The sequence below is a fragment of the Vombatus ursinus genome, unplaced genomic scaffold (genome assembly GCF_900497805.2).
Source record: "Vombatus ursinus unplaced genomic scaffold, bare-nosed wombat genome assembly UNPS02014932.1, whole genome shotgun sequence".
Classification (NCBI taxonomy): domain Eukaryota; kingdom Metazoa; phylum Chordata; class Mammalia; order Diprotodontia; family Vombatidae; genus Vombatus; species Vombatus ursinus.
Genome location: NW_020954710.1, coordinates 7,691,515 through 7,712,717, shown reverse-complemented (window position 1 = coordinate 7,712,717; position 21,203 = coordinate 7,691,515). Strand labels below are relative to the sequence as shown.

Sequence of the window (21,203 nt, the reverse complement as noted above, 5' to 3'; positions counted from 1 at the left end):
AAAAATTAAAAAACTCTACAAAAACCAGTAAGTGCTTAATAAATGCTGGTCTGTTCCTTGATTTCACCTGCCTTTCCAAGCCATCCCAATGGGATTCTGCTGACCACTGACTTAACTGCACAACCCTCCCACCCCCTCAGCACGCACACCCTTGGCATTCCCTTCACCCTGTTAAACCACAGCCCCACACCCCACCCCAGAGGGCCACCTTCCACAGCAGCCGCATCAAGCCCTAGAGAGCCCAGGTGGATGTACGTGCTCCTAGGGTAGCCACCATCCCCCTGGTCAGGGACACTCAGTGACCGGGCTGGGGACCTACCGCCCTGCTGATGTGCTTCCTGATGAGAATGTATAGCACGGGGAGCACCAGGTACGCCAGCATCTCCCAGACCTTCCCTGCCAGCAGCATCCACAGCAACCGGTCTTCCACTTCAATGTTGACCCAGCACCAGCCGACGGACACGTCAGAGGCATCATAGCCAATTTTCTTCAGAGCAACAGCAGCTGCGGTGATTGCCAGTGGGATGCCCCAGCTTTGGAGGAAAACAAATAGGAATGATCCCATGAGTGAGGGACTGAGGCAAGCTGGCACCATTGACTTGGGGCTTCAGGTCACTCAGCCAGTCAACAAGCATTCATTAAGCAAAGACTATGTGCCCAGCCCCATGCTAAATGCTGGAGATACAAAGAAAGGCAAGACCCACGCCTGCCCTCAAGAAGCTTACATTCTAATGACAGAGACAACGTGTATATAACTAGGTGCATGCCAAATACATGCACAAAAACCTTAAATACCTACTGGAATTTTGACTTGATGCTGGAAGGAACAGGAAGCCTCCTATTAAGTAAGAGAGAGACCTGGCCACACCTATCCTTAGGAAGGTCACCTGGATTGGGGTGGGGAGAGATTTGAGGCAGGGAGATCAACTAAGGGGTTATTTTAAGAGTTCAGGTGTGAGGGGATGAAGGCCTGCACAAGGGTAAGGGCTGTCTGAGTGATGAGAAGGGGGGGCACACAGGAGAGATGTTGTAAATGTGGAAATGACAACACTGGATGCCATATTGGAGAGGCGAGGTGAGTCCAATGAAGAGTCCAGGATGACACTGAGTTTTTGAGCCTGGGTCCCTGGGAGGCTAGTGGAAATAGGAAAGTAATAGGAACCAGTAATAGTTCCTTAAAAAAACAAAACAAAACAAAACAAAACAAAAACCAATAATAACCAGTAAACCCAGTAACAGGAAAGCAGAAAGAAAGGAGGGTTGGGTAGGTGGGTGGGGGAAGATAATAAGCTCACTTTGCTTTCTTCTTTTTAAAACAACTTTTTTACTTATTTTAAATTTTAAATATTTTATTTTCAAAATTTTAAATATTTATTTTGAATTTTAAATATTTTATTTTGAATTTTAAGTATTTATCTTAAATTTAAAATATTTTACTTTTAAATTTTAAATATTTTCTTTTTTAAAGTATTTTATTTATTTCATTTAGCTCAGTTTGGGGAAAGTGAATTTGAAAAGGGTCTTCAGAGGCCATTTAGGACAACCCTTTTTACCCCCCCACAAATCATTCAACTGAGGCCCAGAGAGTCTGAGTGCTATAAGCAAGGACCTGTCCAGAGGTTCACTGATTCCAAGTCCAGCAAAGGCCCAAGAAGTAGATAAGTGATGGAAATCATTGGATCCTTGATCTAAAGGTGGAAGGAACCCTACGGGTCACCTTTCTAAGTCTAAACTCCTAAATTTCTAGGTGAGGAAACTGAGGCTCAGAGAAGTTGGGTGACTTGCCCGGAGTAACACAGCTGATCAATGTCTGAGGCAGGACTCCAACCCAAGGCCTCCTGACTCCAAGACCAGCACTCTACCCACTGCACTGCACTGCCTCCAATGACTGGTTGCCCTCCTTCTACCCACTGACCTCTCCTCATCCCCAAATGCTAGAGCTAGATTGGCAATGGGGATGACCCTGTACCCCAAACTCCTTCAGTCCAAACTTGAACCACTGGCTCTAGGCCCTTGAGTTCTGACTGGTGAGCATCCATCTCATCTTACCCAGCTTTGGGTCCACCATGCAACTGCCTGGCCACCCCCAAGTCACGCTGCCCATCTCCTGCCCACGGCCCTCCCAGCCCACTTTCCAACTCTTGCTCCCCATTGGCATTTTCTTCCCCTTTAAGAATACACACTGCTCGAATTCATAGCCTGAAGGCTAAGCACAGTGTGCTGGACACATGATGTGATAATATTATTATTGTTGTTGCTATTATTATCGTAGGTACCTAATCAATGCTCTTTCATCCATTCATTCTGGAAGGGTATGTCAGCATAGCTCAAGCCCTGGCAGCTCCAAACAAGCACTCTCCTCTCTTCCCTTTCCCTCCCTTCCTGTCTCTCTCTCCCTCCTTCCCTGTCTCTCTCTCCCTCCTTCCCTTCCTGTTTCTCTCTCCATCCCTCCCTGTCTCTCTCTCCCTCCCTGTCTCTCCCTTTCTCCCTCTCTCTCTCTCCCCCTCCCTCTCTCAGAATGCTTAGCATTCTAGATACCACCTCCTACACAAGCCCTTTCTTCCCCCGGGCCTAAGTGATCTCTCCCTCTTGAAATTACTTTGTATAATAAAATTCAGACTGTGAGCTTCTTGCCAGTGGGGACTGGTTTTTGCCATTTTTTGACATCTCTACCTCTCACCACAGTGCCTGGCACACAGTAGGCACTTAATACACATTGGTTGACTTGACTAATAAGATCACAGGTTCAGAGCTAACCAGAGACCTCTGACATCATCTAGTCCTTCATTTAACATCTCTTTTTACATCTTACATTTATAAAATCCCTTCATTTTACAGATGAGGAAACTGAGGTCTGGGTAAGATAAAAAACTTAGGGTCATAGACTATAGGTCTAGAACTGGTTGGGACCATGGAGGTCTCCTAGTACATTTGACAGATGAGGAAACTGAGGCCCAGAGAGATTAAGGGCCTTACCCAAGGTCACACAGGTGGTGCATTCCAGAGCTGAGATTCAAACCCAGGTCCTCTGAATCCAAATCCTGTTTCACACTCCCACCATCTTGGTTCATTCCTTTGTATATACACTTTTTTTTCCCTCTGTGTACAGGTTTTGTTTCACCAGAAGAAAATAAGCTCCTTAAAGGCTGGGAATTTTTTTTTTTGGTCTTTTTATCCCCAGCCCCTAGATTAGCATTAAGCATACAGGAGGTGCTTAATACATGCTGCTGCAGACACTTATAATAATAACTAGCATTTATATACTGCCTACTACATGCAAGGGACATGCACAAATAGCTCTTCTATTAGATCCTCACAACAACCCCGGGAAGTAGGTGCTATTATTATGCCCATTTTACAGGTGAGAAAACTGAGGCAGACAAAGGTTAAGTGACTTGCCCAGGGTCACACAGCTGGTAAGTGTCTGAGGCAGGATTTGAACTCCAGTCTTCCTGACTTTAGGCCCAGCCTCTTTAGATCAGACCCCTTTTGGCAGTCTGGGGAAGCCTCTGGACCCCTTCTCAGAATGATATTTTTAAATACAAAGAATAAAACACATAGGATTACAAAGGAAAGTAATTATATTGAAATAAATCTGTAATTTTTCCCCATCCATGTTCAAGGGCCCCCCAAATCTTACGCCAGGTTACTTTACACACTTACCCACCTTTGGGGTGCTGGCCATCCATTTTCCCCTCATCTCCAATTTTTCCCCTCACCATAACCATTCCTAGGGTTGGCAGTCGCTATCAGAATGATGGAAAGGGGATCGTCCTCACTCCTTAGGCACATGGGACAGCAGAGTCCTGCACACTGTGCATCTCAGAAAACATTGAGCGACAAGCCCAGAAACATTCTGACACAAAAATGTTGCACAAAGAGCTACATTTACAAGGATCTGGTGGGAGTCGGGATGGGGAGGGCCACAGGGAGGGGAAACCGCATACTTGGCTAATCCTAACTCTGTCTGCAGATTTCATCCCTGCCAACAATGAACCCTCATTGTTCCCTCTGAGGGAAAGAGGGACAGGATGTGGGAGAAGTCGGGGGAGTGATTCCCCTGTGGGAGGAGGCCATGGCTTCAGAGCCAGAAGAACAAGTTTTCTAAGGAGCCTGTGAAAAAGACAGATGGAGAAGGGACAAGGAGACAGAGAGGACGGGCGGTCACAGCCTAGCACGGCAGACCAGCGGCAGGGCTGGGTTTGGGGGTCAGTCAACAAACACTGACTAAGCACTTTTATTGCCACCAGGCACTGTGCTGAGCGTGGGGGCTACAGAGAAAGGAAAAACAGAGTCCCTGCCCACAAGGAGCCTACACTCTAATAAGGGAGATCCCACACACCCAACTCTGTACATGCAAGATACATGAAATGTAAAAGAAAGCTCATCTCAAGGCAAGTCTGGGGTCAAATCAGGCCTCCTACACTCACCAGCTGTGTGACTCCAGGCAAGGCACTGAATCACCCTGAGTCTCAGTTTCTTCATCTGTAAAACCGGGATCATATCAGCACCTACCTCCCAGGGTTGTTGTGAGAATCAAATGAGGTAATATTTGTAAAGCATTTAGCCAGTGCCTGGCACACAGTAGGTATTTAATCCTTTTTAATACTTTTCTTCCTTCATTTTTCTTTCTTTCCTTCCTTTATTTTCTTCCTTCCCTTTCTTCCTTCCTTCCTTTTTCTTTCATTCCTTCCTTCCTTTTCTTTCTCTTCCTTTCTTTTCTTCCCTTTTCTTCCTTCCTTTCTTCTTTCCTTTCTTCTTCCTTTCCATCGTCTTCCCCTTTCTTTCCTTGTTTCTTCTGTCTTTACATTTCCAAAAAGTAGTCACGCAATTTCATAATCATTAATCGCCTACTACATGGCAAGTGCTGGGGTTACAAAGACAAAATCATCATTGTAATAATAGTCAACATTTAGATGGCAATTTGAGAGCAGCTAGGCAGTGCAGCGGATAGAGCACTAGGCCTGGAGTCAGGAGGACCTGAGTTCAAATGTGGCCTCAGACACTTACTAGTTGTGTGACCCTGGGCAAGTCACTTAACCTTTTTTGCCTCAGTTTCCTCATCTGTAAAATGAGCCGGAGGAGGAAATGGCAAACCACTCCAGGACCTCTGCCAAGAAAACCCCAGATGGGGTCACAAAGAGCAGGATGTGACTGTAATGAGTTGTCAACAACAAACATGGCACTTTAGGATTCGTAAAGTATTTTATTCCCATGATTTGAGCCTTACAACAGCCTCGTGCTATTACTTCCATTTTAGAGATGAGGAGAACAGAGGCTTAGAGAAAACCAAACAGCCCTGCCTTCAAGTTGCTTCGAGTCTACTGAGGATGAAGGTAGGGGAAACAACATTGACCAAAAAGCGTTTATTAAGTTCTAACGATGTGCCAGGCACTATGATAGCTATAACAGCACACATAAAAGGCATGAACAGGTTATAGACAGAAGGTACAAAATAATTTTCAGGGGGAAACACTGATCTGGGGAGATGAAGAACGGCCTCGTCTTTTTCTTCAATCATTTCGGTGGTGTCTGACTCTCCATGACCCCATCTGGGGTTTTCTTCGCAGATACTGGCGTGGTTTACCATTTCCTTTTCCAGCTCATTTTACAACAAGGAAATTGAGGCAAACAGGGTTAAGTGACTTGCCCAGGGTCACAGAACTAGTAAGTATTTGAGACCACATCTGAGCTCAGGTCTTCCTAACTGCAAGCTGCGTGCTCTATCCACTGCACCATCTGGCTGCCCTAAAGGCCTCCTTAACGTTGAAGGAAGCTCCAGATGGAAGAGGAGGCAGAGGTGGGGAGGGAGTGAATCCCAGGCATCAGAGACAGCTTGGAGAGATGCCGGGAGGCCCCACAGGGAACGTCTGGTGTAGAGAAGAGGCCAGGAGGCTGGTGTGGCTGGAATAGACTGAATGTGAAGGATGCAACGGTGTAGTAAGTCTACAAGGGTGCGTTGGAGCAGCCTGGCAAAGGCCTGAAATGACAAACAGAGGAGAGTGTGTGTCATGTCATCCCAGGCCCCTGGAGTAGGGGAGTGACCAGCTCAGTCCTGTGCTTTCAATCAGCAGTCAGAGGGAGGCAGGGCGGGGGGAGGAGAGGCTGGCAAGGCCTCCAGTCCTAGAGGCCCAAGAGGAACTTGCAGTCCTCCCCCAGGCTCCAGGGCCAAGAACGGGTCTGGGATTTCAGGTCAGCTTGTCCCTGGACAAACATCTTCCTCTTTAAAGCAGTAAGTGAATTTAGCAGCCTGAGGCCATCTAACAAGTACTTGTAGGTCAAGTTAAACCTCACAGCTTGGGTTGACTCCTTTCCTAAAGGAGCACCTGACACTTCGTGAGCTATACCTCATCAGGGAGTCGGAGCAGTCTCTGGCACACTCAGGGCTCGCCTCTCACAGTCCCAGCATCGTGGCACCCCGCTGGTGCCACCTCCACCTCCCAGAGAGCAGGGAAGTTTCAAGGTCCAGGGACATTCTTGAGGCCCCATCTCGATGGGCCTCAGTTTCCTCTGGCACTTACTATGTGACCTTGGGCAGGTCACCTCTCAGTTCCAGCTTCCTCAAATGTCCAATGCAAGGCGGCGGGGGGTGAAAATTAGTTACCCTCTATGATCCTGGAATCAGAATGCCTGCGTGACCTTCTGTAAGGCACTTCATTTCCGGGCCTCAATTTCCTTTTCTGTAAAATGAGGCCTTTGGACTAGATCTGGTCCCTTCCTCACTTTTTCTCAAGCTGTCCAAGACTCCCCTCCCCTTCCAACATGCCTCAGCAGGTATCCCCAACGTTCCTAGCAGGAAGTATTTTTTTTTTCTTAATTCCCCTGAGGGCAGAAAGATAACCTACAGTGTTCTCCTGGTTCTGCTCATTTCACTCAGCATCAGACCATACAAGTCTTTCCAGCAAACCCAGAACTTTTAACTCCCAATCCTGAGCTCCTTCCACTGGAGGGGGCTGCCTCTCCATAATAACTCCCACTTATACACCGATGCCTCATCTGAGAAACCCTGTTGGACTTACAGTCTAGAAGAGCTGGGTTCAAATCCTACCTCTGAGATTTACTGCTTCAAGTAGCAGTCGGTATCTTCACCTCTCGGACACAGATTTCTGAAACAGGGTTGTTAATGACTCCTATAACATACACTAAAGCACAAAGGTGGTAGGAGCCCCCACCCTGACATCCTCATGGGTCCTGACCACTGACATAATGAATACTACCAGCTTTAGGCTTTAAGCTTCCCTGATGACTGTAGACAGCACATTCTCACCTTCATTTTCACAATGAAGGCAATTTCTCACAATTACTCTCCCTCTTTAGAAATGGGCTGGGCAGTGGATGAGAAAATTAAAACCCTGTCAGATCAGATAAACCAGTGCAGCCTGACCTACTGGTCCAGGGCACTTTTCTCTGAAGGCTTTAAGATAAATTGGACCAATTAATGAGAAAACAGAGGATCTAAGGACAGTAAGCCAGCAGCATGCTCAAAGGAGTCACAAGATCTGAGTTCAAATCCCAATTCTGCCTATAACTAACTGTATGACCTTAAGCAAGTCACTTCTCTAGGCGTCAGTTTCCTCAGCTGCAAAAGGAGGAGAGCTGGACTAGAATTATCACTTCTTAAACTGTGGGTCATAACCCCATATGGGGTCACGACTCACGGTTTAAGAAGTGCTGAAAGGGTCGTGAGTGGAAAAAGTTTAAGAAGCCCTGGACTAGATAACCTTTTTATTTTGGCTAGGCAATGGGGTAAGTGACTTGCCCAGGGTCACACAGCTAGTAAGTGTTTTGTGTCTGAGGCCGGATTTGAACTCAGGTCCTCCTGAACCTAGGGCCGGTGCTCCATCCACTGCGCCACCTCGCTGCCCCTAGATAATCTTTTAAGGTCCCTTCTGGCTCTAAATCTATCCAGCCTATAGTCACACAGTTAGTAAGAATGAGAAGCAGGATTTGAATCCAGGTCTCTGGTGAACGCTGCACTCTTCCCATTTCACTCATGCTATCTGTAACCATGAATTCCTGTCTCTGGGCCTCAGTTTCCTTATCTATAAAATGGCCATGCTGGACCCAGTAATCCTGAAGGTCACATGATCTTAGCCTAACTTTCAATTCTGTCCCATCCTCATCTCAAAGAATATAGGTCAAAAGACCTGGAAAACAAAGTTTTGGGGAGTGGTTGAAAAAAAGATTGTGCTATATGAGTGTGAATAGAATATCACTGGGGAGGAAGAAATTTACATGAGGAAATCAGAGAAGCCTGAAAAGACTTCTGAGAACAGATGAAGAGCAAAGTAAGCAGAACCAGCAGAACAAGGGACACAGTGGAAATCAATAGATCACTAAAAGGAAGCTAAACTATGAGTAACAGAAAAAACAAAAATGGTTCCAGGGGACCCCTCAGCAGAGAGACACAGCAAAATTCAGCACGCAATGAGGTCGAGGCGCTGCTTATTTTGGCTTAACTGTTTTTGATAATGAAGGAGGATTCCACTTGGGGCAAGTGGTATACTTAGAAATGATAAAAGGCACCAATGAGTTTGTGGCATTTTTTAAATGCTAGTTTAGTAGCCAAATTGCTCAGAGTCAGAGAGTCTTAGCGTTGGCGGAGATCTGGGAAGCCACCAACAAGGACAAAGCCCAGTAGGACAGAGCCGAGCAAGCTATTAACTCGATTCTATCTTGGACACTGAAAGAAAACACAATACCAGGGCCAGCGGACCCCGACCCCTTGCAACACGACTAGTGAATGACAAACACCAAAGCTGAGCTCCAGACATCAGCTAAAAAGCCAGCTCTCGAATGAATACACTTGACCCTTGCTCCCCATGGAACTGTTCAAACAGAGGAACAATTTATTTTGGGGACACTGGGAGAGTATGTTTTTGTGTGTGCTAATATTTGCTTTTTTTTTTTTTTTTTAAAGTGTCAACTCACCTTTTGCCGGTAAGGAGACTTTTTTTTTTCTCTACTAACTCTATCTGGGCCTGTGGAAAGCTGGAGACTTTTTTTTCCTCTACTAACTCTATCTGGGCCTGTGGGAAGCTGATTCCAAGGAAAAGAGCCCAGACTCAGGGACAGTAACCATGCTGGCCTCAGCATTTCCTCCAACGGGAAATGGTTAATTAGCGTTGCCATGTCCCTCAGCCATAGGCGTACAAAGACTCCTGAGGGTTGGTGCTACTGGGACAGAGATAAAAATACAGAAGGGAAGTGGGATGGCATCAGTGCCTGGGAATCCAGGATGGAGTGTTCCACCAATGCAGAAGCAACCCTGATTCTTGTCCATCTTCTCCCAGGAACTCTTCTTCACAGAGCGTCCACTCACCAGGACGGAAGCCTATGTCTCATTCGGGTGGTGCTGAGGGGGCACTTTGACGTCCACCCTTACCCTTGGTCACATGACCCACCCATCTCCTTTTCTGATCTAGGGAAACCCTTACAAACAGACAGGCCCTCCCTGCCCAAAGTTAATTGGCCGCTTGAAGACAATCCAGCTTTGGGCAAATCACTGTGGAATTCCTAGGGTGTCGCCTGATTCACATGAAAGCTAAATGACTCAGGCTGAATAATACCACGCTATCTGAGGAGCCAGGACTGACATTTTCCTTACAAACATTTTTTGCATCAGAGATACAGAGATTAACAACAGCAAATATGAACAATGACAATAAATAATAACAATAATAGATCACCTACACCCATTTCTCTTTGTCAAATGCTGTTCTTACAACAAGCCAGCACTTTGCACTGTGCTTGGCACACAGTAGGTGCTTAATACATGTTTATTTGAATGAAGTAAATTTGATAGGGCTTTTGATGCAGTCCGCCTAACAGGAAGGCCAGCACCATAACCACCAGTATGCCACATTGCTCCAATGCACAATGGATGAAGGGAAGAAAGATACATTGCATAAAATATATATACCTATACACACATATATGCGTATATACACATACACATATATATATATATACACTCCTTGTACTAGAAATATGTATGTGTCTATATACTATATATTTAATACTCCTTGTACTAGAAATATATATGTATATTATAATATGTGTGTATGTGTATATCTATTTCTAGTACAAGAAATATTTTCTTACAACCCTCAAAGAAAGCTGGGCCTTCTTTAAATTCCTTATCTCATCACCCTTTGATGGACAGCTGGGCGGCGCAGTGGATAGAGCACCAGGCATGGAGTCAAGAAGATCTGAGTTCAAATCCAGCCTCAGACACTCACCAGCTGCGTGACCCTAGGGAAGTCACTTCATCCTGTTTGCCTCAGTTTCCTTATCTGTCAATGAGCTGGAGAAGGAAATGCAAACCCCACTAGTAACCTTTGCCAAATAAGGTCATGAAGAGTTGAACGTGACTGAAAAGACTGGAAAACAACTACAACAATCACCTTTTGGGATATGCATTTGTGAAGCACCTACTATGTTCCAAGCACTGTGCTGAGCACTGGAATAAGAGCAGGGGAGCTTAGTTAAAGCGTCAGAAAGGCAGGTTCGAGAGTAAGAATTTGCTGAAAGGAAACATTGCTAAACCGTCGGATGGAGGCCCGGGGGAATCTTCCTCCTGGGAGATTTGAAAAAGATGGATTCTCATCTGCCTGGGATAGTAACAGAATAGCAGAGCTGGAGATGGAAGGGGCCCTCAGTCAGTTAATAAACATTTATGAAGCACCTACTGTTTGCCCAGCACCGTGCTAAGCACTGGGGACACAAAAAGAGGCAGAAGACAGTCTTTGCCCTCAAGGCACTCACAAACTAAGGGGAATTTAATGGTCCTCACCCGGGTCTACATGCCTTCTCATTTTACAGATGACGAAACTGAGGCCTAGGACAGTGGGGCGCAGAGGAAAGAATGCCCAACTTAGTGTCACAGGATCTGACTCTGTTACTTATTACGTGTACAACCCTAGGAAAGTCACCGTCTCTCTGGCCTCAGTTTCTTCATCTGTAAGATGAGGGGAAGAGGACTCAACCACTTTGGAAGCCCCTTCCAGCTAGGCTGTGTGACCTTGGGCAAGTCACTACCTCTCTGGACCTCACTTCCCTCATCCCACTTTCCATGGTAGTCGTGAGTTTCAAATGAGATCTCATCCCAGAAAACACTCTGCAAAGTTGAAGGCGTTGTGGAAATAGCCGTTATTATACTATCACTATTACAGAAAAGACCTGGGTGGGGGGGTAGTCCTTAGCAACCAATTGACTAGGGGAGGATCTAGGTCAACAAAGAATGGAACTTGTCCAGCTGGTTTTTCCTTAATCCTCTTGTCCTGTTTTCCAGGACAGATAAAACAATCTAAGTACCGAGGACTGAGAAAGAGCTGGGGACATAAATTTTCCCAACTACGCTCAGTCTACAGCAGAGGTCACTCAGTGCGTAGGTCTGCAGGGTGGGTTTGTGTGTGTGCCTAATCAGATTTGAACAGACAAGTTATCTCTCACAGTCAGAAAAAGGAAGCCCAGTACAGCATTCTCCCTCCCCCCTCCTTTTTTTTTTTTTTTTTTTGGTTATCCTTTTGACGAGTTTCCTAAGCAGGAAAAATTCCTTGAGAATCCCTGCTGAGGAGAAATAGCTTGTGCTTGAACCAAGGGTTTTTTTCTTTTTAATTTGCACTTTGTTCAATGGCAAAACTGGGCATTCCAGAGAGTTAGAAACAAATCTCCTACCGTCGATCTCCCTGGATACTTTAATCTCGAAATGAATAGGGTGACCAAGATGTCACTGACCCATGGCTATTCCTTCTCACCCCTTCTACCTGATGAGTCAGACATTTTAATGACTTCTTCCCAAAGTCCATCAAAAGCAAGAAAAGCAGGAGAAAGGAAAGCCAGAAGAGAAGTCACTTTTCTAGGGTCCAGTAGAATATAACCTCCTTGAGGGCAAGGATTGGATGTCTGTGCCCTCAGCTCCCAGAACAGCTCCAGAAAAAACCTAGAGGTGACTCCAATAAATTCGATACTAAGTCACTCAAGTAAAATTGTAAACTCTTTGAAGGCTGAGACCAGGCCACACCCTTCTCTCCACATCTAGTGCCTAGTACACCATCCTAGACAGAGTTGGTACTTAATAATAAGGTTCATGACTAATGACAAGGATGAAAAGCAGCATGAGAGCCCTAGGAGTGTTACTCCTATTTGAGTGACTTTAAAACAAGTCATTTAACCACTCTGTGCCTCAATCTCCTCTCTCTAAAATGGGCTGAACTAGACAGCTCCTAAGGTCCCTTCTAACTCTAAATCTGTGACAAAATTATCCTAGGATGACTTAGAATCTAGAAAACCTAAGGTTAAAGCCTACTTACTAGCTAAATGACCCTGGGCAAGTCACTTGACCCCTCTGAGCCTCAGTTTTCTCAACTGTAAAATGGGGGTGTGCATAAAGCTGTTCAGAACTCAAATGAGAAAATGTATTTAAAGAGTTTTGTAAACCTTAAAATGCTATAAAATTACTATCAACACCATCATTATTGTATCTCATCTTTTCAATGACCCATAGCTAGAAACAGTACTGTTGTTATAATTATTACCATCCAAGAGTCCTACCAACTTTACTTTTCTGGAAGTCAAAAGAAGTGGTAGGTTTAGTTTTTGGGGATTAAGCTGGGTGGAAAGGAAGGTAAAGGGGGTGACTAAGGTAGGTACACAGGTTCTGACTTTCTGGGGCCCTATTCTCACACCTACTTATTTGTGCATGAGTCAGTTGTGATACAAAAGCCAGACCAGAGAAGCCCTGGGTAAGAGTTTCTGAACCCAGCCCAGTCTAGGCATGAAGGATACAGACGGAGAAAAGTAAGTCACCTCCCTGGCAATAGCAGCCTTTAAAATGTTAAATGACATTGTGAAATATCGTTGATTTTCAGGGGATTGGTTGAAGTTTGGGCCATTGAGATCCCTTTGATCAAATGAGATAATATTTGTAAAGTGGCTAGCATAGTGCCTGGCATATAGATGCTATATAAATAATTATTCTCTCTCTTTTCCTTCCCCTTTGGACCAAACTGCCTAATCTCTGGAAGCATGGGCTGGGGTGGGGGGAGCTTAAGTGGGAAATAAGAGCAGAGGGCAGGTTTGAAGGTTTAGAAGCCTAGATTTAGAGTTGAAAAGGATGTTAGAGGTCAGCCAGCCAACACGCATTTATTAAATGCCAGGCACTGCTAGGCCCTGGAGATCAAAGGAAGGTAAAAAGCAGTCGTCCCTCCCCCAAGGAGCTCACAGCCTAATGGGGTAGATACCATGCAAACAGTTACGTACTAACAAACCGTATATAGGAAAAATCGAAGATACTGAATGGGGGAAGGCACTAAAATTAAGAGGGATCAGGAAAGGCTTCCTGCAGAAGGTGGGACTTTAGCTGGGGCGTAAAGAAAGCCAGGAGGTGCAGATAAAGAGGGAGAGCTTTCCAGGTATGAGGGACAGGCAGATAAAAGCTGTAGAGGCAGGAGCTGGAGTGCTCTGTGCCAGGAGGCCAGCGTCACTGGATCACAGAGTACGTGGAGGGGAGTAAGGTGTAAGAAGAATGGAAAGGTAATAAGAGGCCAGGTTATGAAGGGCATTAGGAGCCAAACCTCTGACTCCATCGTAAGTGTTCTTTCAATGGAACCTGAGTTTTTTCATCTATAAAAATATGGGAGCTATCCTTCCCAGGGTTTCTTCCTATGTTGCTTGGGAAACCTTAAAGTACTAGCGAGCTAACATAAGCTATTGTCATCTTGTGTCTTTCGAGTCAGGCAGCTGTTGGGTCGGATAGACCCCTGGGAGCAAAGTCTTCATCAAGTCCCTTTTCCTCTCTTAGAGACAGACTCAAGTTTGGAACAGAAAGAGTCTAATCATTAGGAGTGAGCAAGCTGCTTGGAGCACTTAGCTGTGGCGATGAGAAAAGAGGGAAAAAATCAGTCACACAAAGCTTCACCTTCAAGCTCCGAGCTCAGCTCAGCACGGGCTGAGACAGCAGCCAACCACCAAAGGATTTTTTTGCACCTTGAAGGCCGGCCCAGCTCTTCTAACTGTAAAGTCTGTGATCCTAACTAGGGGCAAATGTGAGAGGCTTTAGCAGGTACCGCAACCTCCAAGGCAGACCGAGCCAGCGCCCTCGTCGTCCCTCCTGTCAAGACAACTCCATCCAAACGTTTAGTGTTCCTTTTAGCTACCTATTAACCTCACTTCTTAGAAGCTTATTGATACAGGAAAGAAAAAGAGAAGAACAACCTTGTGGTCCCTCTGCAACACAGAGAAAGAAGAGACCTAAGCAAGCTTAAATCCAAGCAGAGATTTTTTAAAAAAAATCATGATTCTAAACGTGATGCTGATAACAGCATTTCTGAGAAGTATCACGGTGGCTTCCTAATGGGTTTATCTACTTCTTGCATCCAATCTGTCTTCCTCTGAACAGCTGTCAAATGGATTGTGACACACAGGTCTGACCAAGTCTCTCTCCATAACCTTCAGGGGCCCCCTATTGTGAATAAAATATTAACTTCCTCTGCTTAGAGTGTGAAACTCTTCACAGTCTGGCTCCAACCTACTTTGCTTACTTTTCTGTTTTTTTAATTTCCTTTTTTATTACAAGCTTAACAACCATCACCCAACACGAACATTTCAGTAAAGCAAGAAGAAATAAAAAATACAGTTCACGAAACCATAAACTTCTATTTTTTCTAAAACAAAAGGTGTATACTAAATTTAACATGACAGTAATTACCATGTGTCTCTCGATTTTTTTTCCTTCTGTGTATTTAATTTTTTATTGATTTTCTTTTCTTTAAAAAAAAAATCTCTATCATTACCCATTAAACTCCCCCCAAGCCCTAAATAGAAGCCCTCTACCTGGTAACAAATAAGTATAAGCAAGCTAAACAAATTACCACATTGGTTAAGTCAGGAAAATGTATGTTTCATTACATACCTCTGGCCCATTACTTTTCAGCCAAAATATGGGAGGCAGATTTGGTCATCAGTCCTCTGAAGTCCTAAGTGGTCACTTTGTTGGTCAGAGCTCTGAAGTCTTTCAAAGATATTTTCCTTCCTACCACAGTCACAGCTTCCCTTTCCAGAGGTTTTTTCCCCCCTACATTACTCTCTTTCTCTTCACACACTCATCTCCTCGGACATCTCATTTTCTACCTGGCTGCACTCGTTTTGGATTTCTCCACCATGCCCCCCAGGAAGGAACCTCTTCATTGGAAAATCTCATTCTGCAAGATCCAATTAGCTTCAGTACTCACATCTCATCAGGACCCCCTGCCCCTCTGTCTGGGAACCTTTGGCCTTAAGGCCGCATGTGGCCTTCTAGGTCCTTGGCCTTTTGACTGAATTCAAGTTTTACAGAACAAATCCTTTTATTAAGGGGATTTGTTCTGGGAGGTTTGGATTCAGTCAAAGGGGCGCACTTGAGGACCTAGAGGGCCACACTTGGGCCTCGAGGCTGCAGGTTCCCCACCCCTGAGAGTGGAACCTCAAACTTCCACTTAAGGAAGGGGCACAGGACAGAATCTCCTCCCTCCCATCCTGGTAGTGCTCATTTTGGATTTCTCTTACTTTTCCCATCATGCCTTGACAGGTGTACTCCTCACCTGCTCTCACTGCCTCCCCACACCTTCAGCTTTCTTTTGTGTGTTGTCTTTTTCCATTAGATTACAAGATCCTTGAGCTTGTGAGGTTTTTTCCCCCACATTTGTAAACCAAGCTATTAGTCCAGTGCCTGGCACACAGTAGACACTTAATACATATTTCTTGGTTGCTGACATTCCCCATACTAGCCAAGCTGGCCTACTTCCTCCTCTCAGCATCCCATTTCTTGACTCCACGATGTTGCATGTAGTATACAGATCCTCTTCATCTCTGCCTTTTAGAAACCTGCACTCCCTAATGGGCTCAAATCAGGTCCCAGGTCCCAGTGGGAAGCTTTTCCCCACCACCCCAGTAGCTTTCAGTTCATACTCCCTCTTCAGACAGTTGCTTATCTACTTTAGAATGTAAACTCTTTGAGTAGGGATTGTATGTGTATCCCTAGTGCCTGGCACATAGTAGGTGCTCAAAAAATGCTTTCCAATTATCTGTTTATATGTTGTCTCCCCCATCAGAATGTAAAGGCCTTGAAGGCAGGGGACAGTTCATTTTTGTCTTTGGATCCTCAGGGTCTAGCCCTCTGCCAAACATGTATATGTCTTCAATGAATATTTGTTGAATGATAAATACTGTGAGACAAGATATTCCCTGAAAGGCCCATATCTATTGTGATTGGAATAAGGGACAGAAAAGATTGAAGGAACAGAGATGTCCAGGGAACTTACTTCCTGCCTCCAGCACTGTGACTTACCTATCAACTGGCTACAAGATAGTTCCCCCAGGCTGGGGATAATAATAATAACAGTCAGCATTTACATAGTATTTTAAAGTTTGCGAAGCACTTTACAAACATCTTATTTTATCCTGACAACCCTGGGAGGTAAGCGCAATTATTGTCCCCATTTGATAGATAAGGGCCCTGAGGCAAATGGGTTAAGTGATTCGCTCAGTCACACAGATAGTGTCCGAGGCAGGGTTTGAATTCAGGTCTTCCCGGATTCCAGAGGCAGAGCTGTATCTACATTGCTATCTAGCCAGCTGCTTCACAGAAATACAGACCCGGGCTAGAAAGAGCCTCAGGGATTACCCACATTCAGATCTCCTTTTATGATGAAGAAACTGTCTAAGCAGCACAGTAATAATTCAAACCCAGTTCCCAAAGTCCCAACCCAGAATTCTTTACACCATCCCACCTGCCTGCCCTACACATCCTGTGGGATTCTTGTTCATGTTCTACCATGGGTCCTTCATAGAAGAGTCTCCCACCCTAGCTAAGAACTTCCTCTGCGCCTTTTTTTCTTTTAACTCAGATCCCAGTGGAGCCATTAGGGCTGTCTGCTTTTACCCATCCCTCATTCTTGCTATTCCTCTTCTGATCAATGCTATATGCCTCAGTAAATACTCTCCTTAAAGTTAATTGGCTCCATGAAAACAAAAAATTTTGGTGAAACAAATTTGTATGAGACCTGGGGGAGTTGCTGAAGGGTCAAAGGTCAGGTGACTTACCCAAAGTCACAAGGCTAACACGTTGTCAAGTAATGGATTCAGGGATGTGCTGGTAAATGTTTAACAACCAGCTCTCCAAAAATAAAAAAAGGTAGATACAACACACTTTTAAGTTCAATCTGCATCATTAACATTTTCTCCATCACTTTGTTAAGTCTAGACAATCAGCAAAACGATAAACCAAGACCCGATCTATAGCATTTGCTGATTTTTTGAGGTATAAATGTTCACATTGAAATCAGCCCGGTTTGAGCCGCCTCCAGCACAGCGCTGGACGGATTCCAATCTAGTCTTCCTAACTCCAAGCCCAGCCCATTGATTCGCTTATTCTACTGCCCCAGTAGATGATACCTTGTCTTTCAGAACATTTCTCAAACATTCATGTTGTCTCCCCTCAGAAAATGTAAGCTTTCTCAGGGCAAGGGACTGTACCATTTTTGCATTTTTGTCTTCATATCCCCAAAGCCTAGCACAAAGTAGGTGCTTAATAAATGCCAGTGGATTGGATGGCCTGATTGATACTCACTAATCATATTTCATATTTCAGTAGAAATTTAAAGTGACAAAGTGTTTTTCTCTACAACAGTCCTGTGATCTGTGTGAGGTCCATAGCGCAAAGATTATTTTCCCATTTTACAGATGAAGAAGCTCTCAGAGCTGCTAAGTGTCTCAAGTGTCCAGTTCTCCAGACCCCAAGCAAAGTTGGCCCTCTGGGTACTTCACCATGCTGCCCAGGACATTGGCCTTGAAAACAACTGTTCTTACACGGGTTAGTAACTCACTTTTCCCTTGACAGGTGGTTGATGGATTCCTTAGATTGAATGCACTGGGAAGAGCGGCACAGGGTAAGGAAAGGTAATGGAAAGGACAGACATCAAAGAAACACAGTGTGCTTCCCAGCTCTGTTATCAGGGATCCTTTGGTCAAAGCTTTCCCCCTCCATCCATAAATCCTTATCTGGGGTAGGAGGCTATAGCGCTAAGGGTTGGACGGGCTTTGAATAATGGGGAAGGAACTAGCATGTTAAGCACCAATGTTCTAGGCTCTGTGCTAAGCCCTTTACAAAATTATCTCAACTGAGTCACTGGTGAGAGGTCAACCACTTCTCATTAGGGAGTGAGGGGGCAGAGAGAGAGAGAGAGAAGAAGAAAGGGAGGGGGAGAGAGAAGAGGAGAGAGAGAAGAAGAGAAGGAGACAGAAGAGATGAAGAAAGACAGGGAGAGAGGGAGAGAGAAAAGGAGGAAATCAAAAGAGAACTTTATTTTGAAATGGGACTTGGGTTCAAATCCCAGCTGTTCCACTTTTAACACGCATAACCTTGGAAAAGACGGAGTTTTATAGATCCAGAGGTGTAAGGGAACCCAGAGGCTATCTATTCCACCCCCTTGTTTTCTAACAGAAGACACTGGGACCCAGGGAAATTCAGTGGCTAGCTTACAGTCAAAGAAGTAGTAAAAGCATCAGAGGTAGGGGTGGTCACCTCTATGGGCCTCATCTGTGAAAGGGAGGGGTTGGACCAGATGACTTCTAGGGTCTCTTTTAGCACTAACTCCATTAGACCGTCCTTTCAGGGCTTTCTTTATCGGAGGACCACCTCTACATAGCCAAGCTGGACAAATTCCCTATGAGGGCAACCACTCAACAACTTTTAAAAGTTAGAACCTTACTCCTGCTCCCTCTTCCTACCTTAAATAGAAAAACAAAACAAAACAAAGCAAAAAACCTCAAGGCTGGCCATGCTACTGACCTCTCCTCTGACCTGACCTTGGTCACGCTCCTTAGGCGAGCATGCGTGTGGAGGTGGGACACTGACACCATCCCCAGTTCTGTGGCTTCTTCTGGAAAATGAGGGGCTGGGTCTCGATGGCCTCGGAAGTCACTTCGAGCTCCAAGTCTATTTATCCTATGCAAAAAGGAATCCCCTCTACCATTCACTCTGTAAGTGGGCTTACAGCCTTTACTTGAAGACTTCCTCCAAGGGAGAACACGACTTCTAACACAGCTAAACTCCCTTAGCTGCTCATTCTGCTTGACACGGTAGCTGGTATAGTAATTGAACTGATCTATAATCTATCTATCATCTATCAATCTATCATCCATCTGTCTATCCATCTGTCTGTCTACCTGTCTCTTCTATCTACCTGTCTGTCCACCTCAGTCTACCTGTCTGTCTGTCTGTCTGTCCATCTATCTATCCTTCTATCCTTCATTAGGAGAGTATCTTTCTGGACGTTTTTATTTCCAGTAAGACGACTCCTGTTTCTTCAACTTGCCCTTTCAAGCCCAGGAGAACAAGCCTCCTCTTTCCTCCGGAATACTGCCTGGAACTACTTTAAGAGAGCAATCTATAATACTAGGTGAAGGATAACACCCTTTCCCCCCACGAATCATCAAGTTTTTATGAGCTAGACTTGTGTTCTAACAAAAGGGAAGCTGTGCCTGCCCACACGGAGTTTACACTGAAGGGGCCCTTTGTAAAAACATGACTCCTGCAGGGAAAGGGGAGAGGAGGGGCGCTCCCTGGGCAAAACAACACAGGAGCCACGACCCACCTGATGAGGTGGAAGCAATACAGGAGGCGAGTCCCAGCCCAGGGGCCCTGGCTGCTGCGGACGATGGTGACATACAAGTAAATCGCGATGGCAACGGTCCAGAAGAAGGAGCTGGTGTTGGCGAAGGTGGAGAGGGCTCCCTGCACCACGCAGTCCCAAGTGGTGTCCTGGAAGTCCTGGAGGACCCCATAGAAGTAGGAGGCGGCAGAGAGCAGGTCAGCCAAGGACAAAAAGAGGAGCAGCTGCCTAGCGCGGCTCCTCAGGTCCGGCCACAGGGCATGGGTGCCTATGAGGAGGCTGGAGCCCAGGAAGGAGAGGACGCAGGACAGGAGGACCACGATCTTCTCCGAAGGATAGACTTCGGTCGGGGGTGCAGACTTCGAGGGGCGCAGCATGGCCGAAGAAGGAGCAAAGGGGCTGTGGGAAGAGGAGCTTCCAGGAGCGGAGAGCCGGGGGAGGAAAGGAGAGGAGCTAATTAATGGGAGTCACAGAGGGGTGAGAGATGGGGATCGAGGAAAGATGCTGTTGGAGTGCCGGACGATGAAGGACAAGAAGAAAGAATGGGAAATGAAGCGGCTGGAGAGAAAGAGCTAAGGGGGTCCTGAGGAAAGACGGAAAGTGGAAAGGGCTGGGGTGGGGGGATGGGGGGGTAAGGGATCGGGAAAGGGAGCCCAGGAAGAAGTAGGGAGAAGGGAAGCTGAACAAAGGGGCCAGAGGGGGGCAGAAGCTGGGAGCCTGAAGAAGGGAGAAGTCGGGGAGAGAAAAGGGAGGTGGGGGGGGCAGGACGGAAGGAGTGGGGAAAGGGGCCCAGGAACCTCAGCCAGAGAAAGCTCCCAGTTGTTGCTGCTGCGGCTGGAGCTGAGGGGTGCGGGGTGGTGGTTGGCGGGCCCCGACAGGCGGCCGCTCTAACTGCTCCAGTCCCAGCGCCACGCTCCCGGACCCTCCAGTCCGCCCCCTCTGGCCGCGGGGCAGCGGCGTCATGTGAGCCGTAGCCCCGGCCTGGGCTGTGCCCAGGACTCGGCCGGCGCTCGGCTCGGCCCCGCCCCTATCCCGCTTCGGCCCCGCCCCGTCCGGGTCCTCGTGGCTCAGCTGGCCACAGCTGCTGCTGCTGCTGCTGCTGCTGCGATCCTCGGGCAACCACGGCGTGCTCCATGGACGTCTCACCAAGAGAAGGCCCCCGCCACCCTTCTGGAAAGGCTTGACGTTTCTGAAACGTATTCTTTTCACTTTCTTTTCCTTTTTCCACGGGCAGGGAGCCCTTTGCTGTGTGTGGCCCCCTTGCCCTTTGTCAGCTAAACAAGAAGCAGGTGCTTTCCGTTCAAGTCACTTAGGATGCGCTGGAATTCCCCCAAGGACCCTCCCTCCTGAGCCCAAGACAGCCCCGCACCCACCGCCAGCTGTGTCTTCCCCTCCGGCCCTGGGTGGGATATAGAGCAAACATCACCATCATCTGTCATCTCATTTTACAGAAATCTTCCCTGACGGCCAGGTCTGTGTGCTGGGATGTGGCAGAGACCACTTCTTTTAAGGGGGAAAGGGATCAAGCTTATTAAGCACCGACTCAAGTCA

General features: G+C 46.3%; 1 protein-coding gene across 2 annotated transcripts in view; it reads right to left on the bottom strand.

The window, feature by feature from the left end:
- Nucleotides 1-20,590, bottom strand: part of GPR157 (G protein-coupled receptor 157) — a 37,714-nt gene extending 17,124 nt beyond the window's left edge. For both annotated transcript variants that reach the window (XM_027843924.1, XM_027843925.1), the window contains exons 1-2: nt 19,635-20,590; nt 320-533 (exon numbers count right to left, since the gene is read on the bottom strand). In XM_027843924.1, the coding sequence (XP_027699725.1) occupies nt 320-533; nt 19,635-20,029 (609 nt within the window). In that variant the 5' untranslated portion in view covers nt 20,030-20,590. The remainder of the gene's footprint in view (nt 1-319; nt 534-19,634) is intronic.
- Nucleotides 20,591-21,203: the final 613 nt, after the last annotated feature.